This window comes from Daldinia loculata, assembly GCF_022478755.1.
Source record: "Daldinia loculata strain CBS 113971 unplaced genomic scaffold F4817scaffold_112, whole genome shotgun sequence".
NCBI lineage: Eukaryota > Fungi > Ascomycota > Sordariomycetes > Xylariales > Hypoxylaceae > Daldinia > Daldinia loculata.
In genome coordinates, this window is record NW_026054966.1 from 4,401 (window position 1) to 8,525 (window position 4,125).

Sequence of the window (4,125 nt, forward strand, 5' to 3'; positions counted from 1 at the left end):
CCACGTCTTTTAGACCAGGGGATCTAGGATCATCACCCTATCCAGTCCATCCATCACTTTTTATCTTTTACACCCTCTTCTCCCACATCGCACAGCATCTTCTCAGCCGCGCCTTTACCATATCCGCCGGCCTTTATATATTCCTTCGCCCCTATACAATATACAGAATATTGGGTCATGGGAGTAATTGGTGACAAGACAGTCTCCCATATCCTCGGCTGAAGGTCGAACAGGCGAAGGTAACGCAATAAGCGTCGACCGTCAGTCCATTTAGGATATAAACATAAAGGGCATTTAATTAACGTCCCGCCCGCGCCAATATCCATCCCGGGCTTCCCTACTGTCGCCCTACCTGCGCGCCTTTATTTACACGGGCTACGGCCGCTATAAGTGAAGTGATGATGACCAGTCCGCGTGATGGTACAACCTCTCGACTTCGCCAGGCTCTCAATCCATTACGGACGACAGCTCTCGGGGGTTACCATAATCAGCTAAACACACCGCACTCTGCCGTGTCAATTACTCCGTCGCATACTTTTGCTGGACTCCATACGCCAGCCAGCTCAATACAGCCCTACAACCCTCAGGAATGGGCGCCCACTTCTGCGGTGGGCCCTGAGCGAACGCATCATTACCCTCCGCCGTTGACACTAAATCCACAAGGTAAGCCACTACTCATCTGATGATATTTCGAGTCGTTACGCGGTGAAAGTAAGCTGACGGAGTCGAATGCGCCAGTCCCGGCGCCACCTCCACCTTATTCCCCTCCCCGGAGTCAAAGGCCGAATAGTACGGTCCATGAGACGCCGCCAGCAAATATCTCTGCTGCGCGGATTCCCGCTTCAAGTGTTCATCGTCCTTCGCCGGAGCCACCAAACAATCAAAGCTTTCCTCCCCCGCCGGGCTCAAATGGACGCGGCGGCTCTCGTGAGAGGCGTTTTGGCCTACCATCACTAACAAGGCGGAGAGACCGAGGCACTCCCGAATCCATATCACCTCCCGATTCTCACCCTCCTACTTCATTATCCCGGCCTCAAACCCTAATGATTCAGGTTCCCAGTCCCCTCAATTCAGCAGAAAATAACGTCCCAACCATACCTCCTAACTCCCGCAGAGCAGCATCGGCGAGTGCGGTTGAGACGCCAACGTCGGCTCGGTCTAGATCGGCGTCGCAATCAAGATGGGAGCCCGGTATGCCCCTACCTCCACCACCGCCAGGCCCTCCTCCTACCCAGTCTAGATCTCAGAGTCTCAATAGGACCAGTGAGCCTGTTGTTTCCCCTCCTACGAGAAGACCACCTCCCAATGGAGTAACTGCGCTCGGCCCCGTCCCGCCAACCCCGGCCGACTGGGTAGGTGAAGAGCAGCAAGGACGTGGTAAATCGCCCAACCCAATCGGGTTGACTATTGATACAGCCGCTGCCGCTGCGTCTAGCCCGCCGGCTGTCCCCGATTCGGGCTCCGGATCTGGCTCTACAAGCGCCGGTCTAAACCGGACGGGGGCCGTTCGAGGTGAAAAATCCTTGCGTGAAAGACGGAACGAGAGTCGGACGCGACAAAAAGCAGAGGACGGGATCCAGCCTTTATCTGACATTATAGTTCCTAATGGGTCAGGTTTATCCCGCAGATTTTCAGTTCATAAGGGGACGCCTCGAAGCGGTGGTAAAACAATAGCCGACGTGCCAAGATCTGGGGATGATGCCAACATGGATTCTAGAAATTCGACACCTCGTCCCTCTGCCGGATTACATCCAGAGACACCGACGCCGCCCTTTTCCCCACGTCCGCAAAAGGCTTATCCGGTGTCAGAGCCGGGCCATCCCATCGCCCCGAAAGCTCTTCCTACACCACCACCACAGAGTCGATCAGCTTCCAATTCCTCTCAAGCACGACCAGATATACGTATCTTGATGAATGGCATTTCGTCGGCCGATACTACTTATCCCACGACTAAACAAGCCGTAGTTGGCCAGACGGCCGAGCAATTCTGCCGGAGCAGCATAGAGCGTTTCCAAGCTTTCGCCAACCACGAAGCAGTTGCAGAGTCAGATGCTGAACGGGTGAAGCTGTTTGCTGATTTCATAGTCAACGAGTCTAGATTACGTCGCGAAAGATATGCATCGGCGATCGGAGCGATGGGTTCTGAGATATTCGATCTAACACGGGACTTATTCCGGCCTATGAAAGTACGGCGCGACTCAACGAACTCACAATCTGGAGAATGGACACCGCAGATGTCGGAACCAAGATCGCAACGGAACTCGATGACTTCTGTTTTCCGCGAACAAGTACAATCCAACTCTGCGCCGCCTTCTGCCAATATGCCAACCTCAAGCTCGCCTATTAATGGACCTACAAATGGGAATTGGGCTTCTCAGTATATGCCATCATTATCACCGATTCTTAGTATGAGCGTCAGTGAACATTTAGATGGGTCGAGCTCACGGGGCCGACCAGCAAGTCGTTGGTGGGAAACGGAGTCGGGCGGCGGAGAGTCAAACCGAATGGAAAGAACAAAACGCGAGTCCAAGTATATGGGTGTACCAAAAGAGGCACGGGAAGCCTTACAATGGGAGGATGAACCAGGTACTGCAGATAGCCATGCAGGGTCGAGCAAGTATTACTCGGAGAACGAATACCCCCCCGAAAAGGTTGGATGGCATGAGTCGAAGGAGTTGAGTACACCTCAGCCGTTACGAAATTCTCTCTTATCCCTAGGTTCATCAGCACCGAACACCCCAAGCCCTTCCCATCTAGATGTATCACGACTAGTAACGCTGCCACCACCTTATCCACGACATCATCCCGCAGTAAATAATAACCACCCAGAACTAGCATCTACTCGTACAAGGGTGAGGTCTCTAAGCGATATGCAAGAGATCCAGGCGACGAAGGAACGATTCATACTTGATAGCCAGAGGGTGCGCGAGGAAGCTGTTCAGGGAGCCTCTTCAAGATTAAAATCACTACGCGCAAATCTTCACCAGGAAATTAGCGCAGGTAACATGTCATACGCCGAAGCAGCCGCCATCGAGGCCGACACGCAAGCATCTGAAAACGCAAAGACCAAGGAGATGGACAAGCAGGAGTTCGATCGGTTCCAAAACGCAGTTGTCATGCCACTTAATGAGCTACTCACAGGCCGCATCGCACAGGCCACTTCACTATTTGAAGAACTACGCTCGCGCCTTTTCGTCGAGACCCAGGCGCCTAATCCCAACATGCCACAGGAGGAAGGTGACGAGCAACCAGAACTGCTCGAGAAACTAACCCTTCTCAAATGGGTCTTCGAAGCACGCGAGATGCTACACCGCGAAATATACGACTTGCTGAGCGACCGCAACAATCGGTACAAAGAGATGGTAATCACCCCGTACCGACTCTCCGGCAACGAGGAGAAGCTACAAACGGCGGAAGCATTCTTCGTAGACGATGCGTGTAAGCGGCAGCGAGCGTTCGCGGGCGAAGTTCTACAGCGAACATGCGAGTTCCGGGACGTGGTGGAGGAGAACGTGACGCGGGGTGTCGATATGCAGCTTAACGCGTTCTGGGACCTAGCACCTCCCCTTCGACGACTACTCGATAAAATCCCGGCATCAGTCGACGGGCACTTCCGCATCCAGATCCCGCCGGCTGAGTATGAGGAGAACCCTAGCTACCACCGCCACCCGCTACAGTACTTGTTTAGCTTGTTGCTACACGCCGAGAAGAGCACGTACCAGTTCATCGAGTCGCAGACCAATCTCCTGTGTCTACTACACGAGGTCAAAGAGGCCGTGATGAGCGCACGTGCGAGAGTAGGCGAGGCGGAAGGTCACGACCCGCGTGTCATTGAGGAGGAACGTGCTGCAGAACAGACGAGGCTCACAGACGATCTCAAGGAAAAGGTACGTCTTGTACAAGACCAATGGGAGAGCGCTCTCGGCGAGGCCATGAAAGGCGTCAAGGAGCGCGTGGGCGAGTGGCTCCTATCGACAGGCGGGTGGGACGAAAGTCTCGAGGACGGCGGAGTCGGCGGCGTATAAACGGGGGGGGGCGGCCCCCCCGCGGGGGGGGGGGGGGGGGGGGGGGGGGGGGGGGGGGGGGGGGGGGGGGGGGGGGTGTTGGGGGGGGGGGGGGGGGGTG

General features: G+C 55.1%; 1 protein-coding gene across 1 annotated transcript; it reads left to right on the forward strand.

Moving 5' to 3' along the window:
• Positions 1-296: 296 nt before the first annotated feature.
• Positions 297-4,048, forward strand: F4817DRAFT_28618 (uncharacterized protein). The gene is made up of 2 exons (XM_049299602.1): positions 297-663; positions 739-4,048. The coding sequence occupies exons 1-2, from the start codon at positions 399-401 to the stop codon at positions 4,023-4,025; spliced, it is 3,552 nt and encodes a 1,183-aa protein (XP_049153603.1). The 5' UTR covers positions 297-398; the 3' UTR covers positions 4,026-4,048.
• The last annotated feature ends 77 nt before the right edge of the window (positions 4,049-4,125 follow it).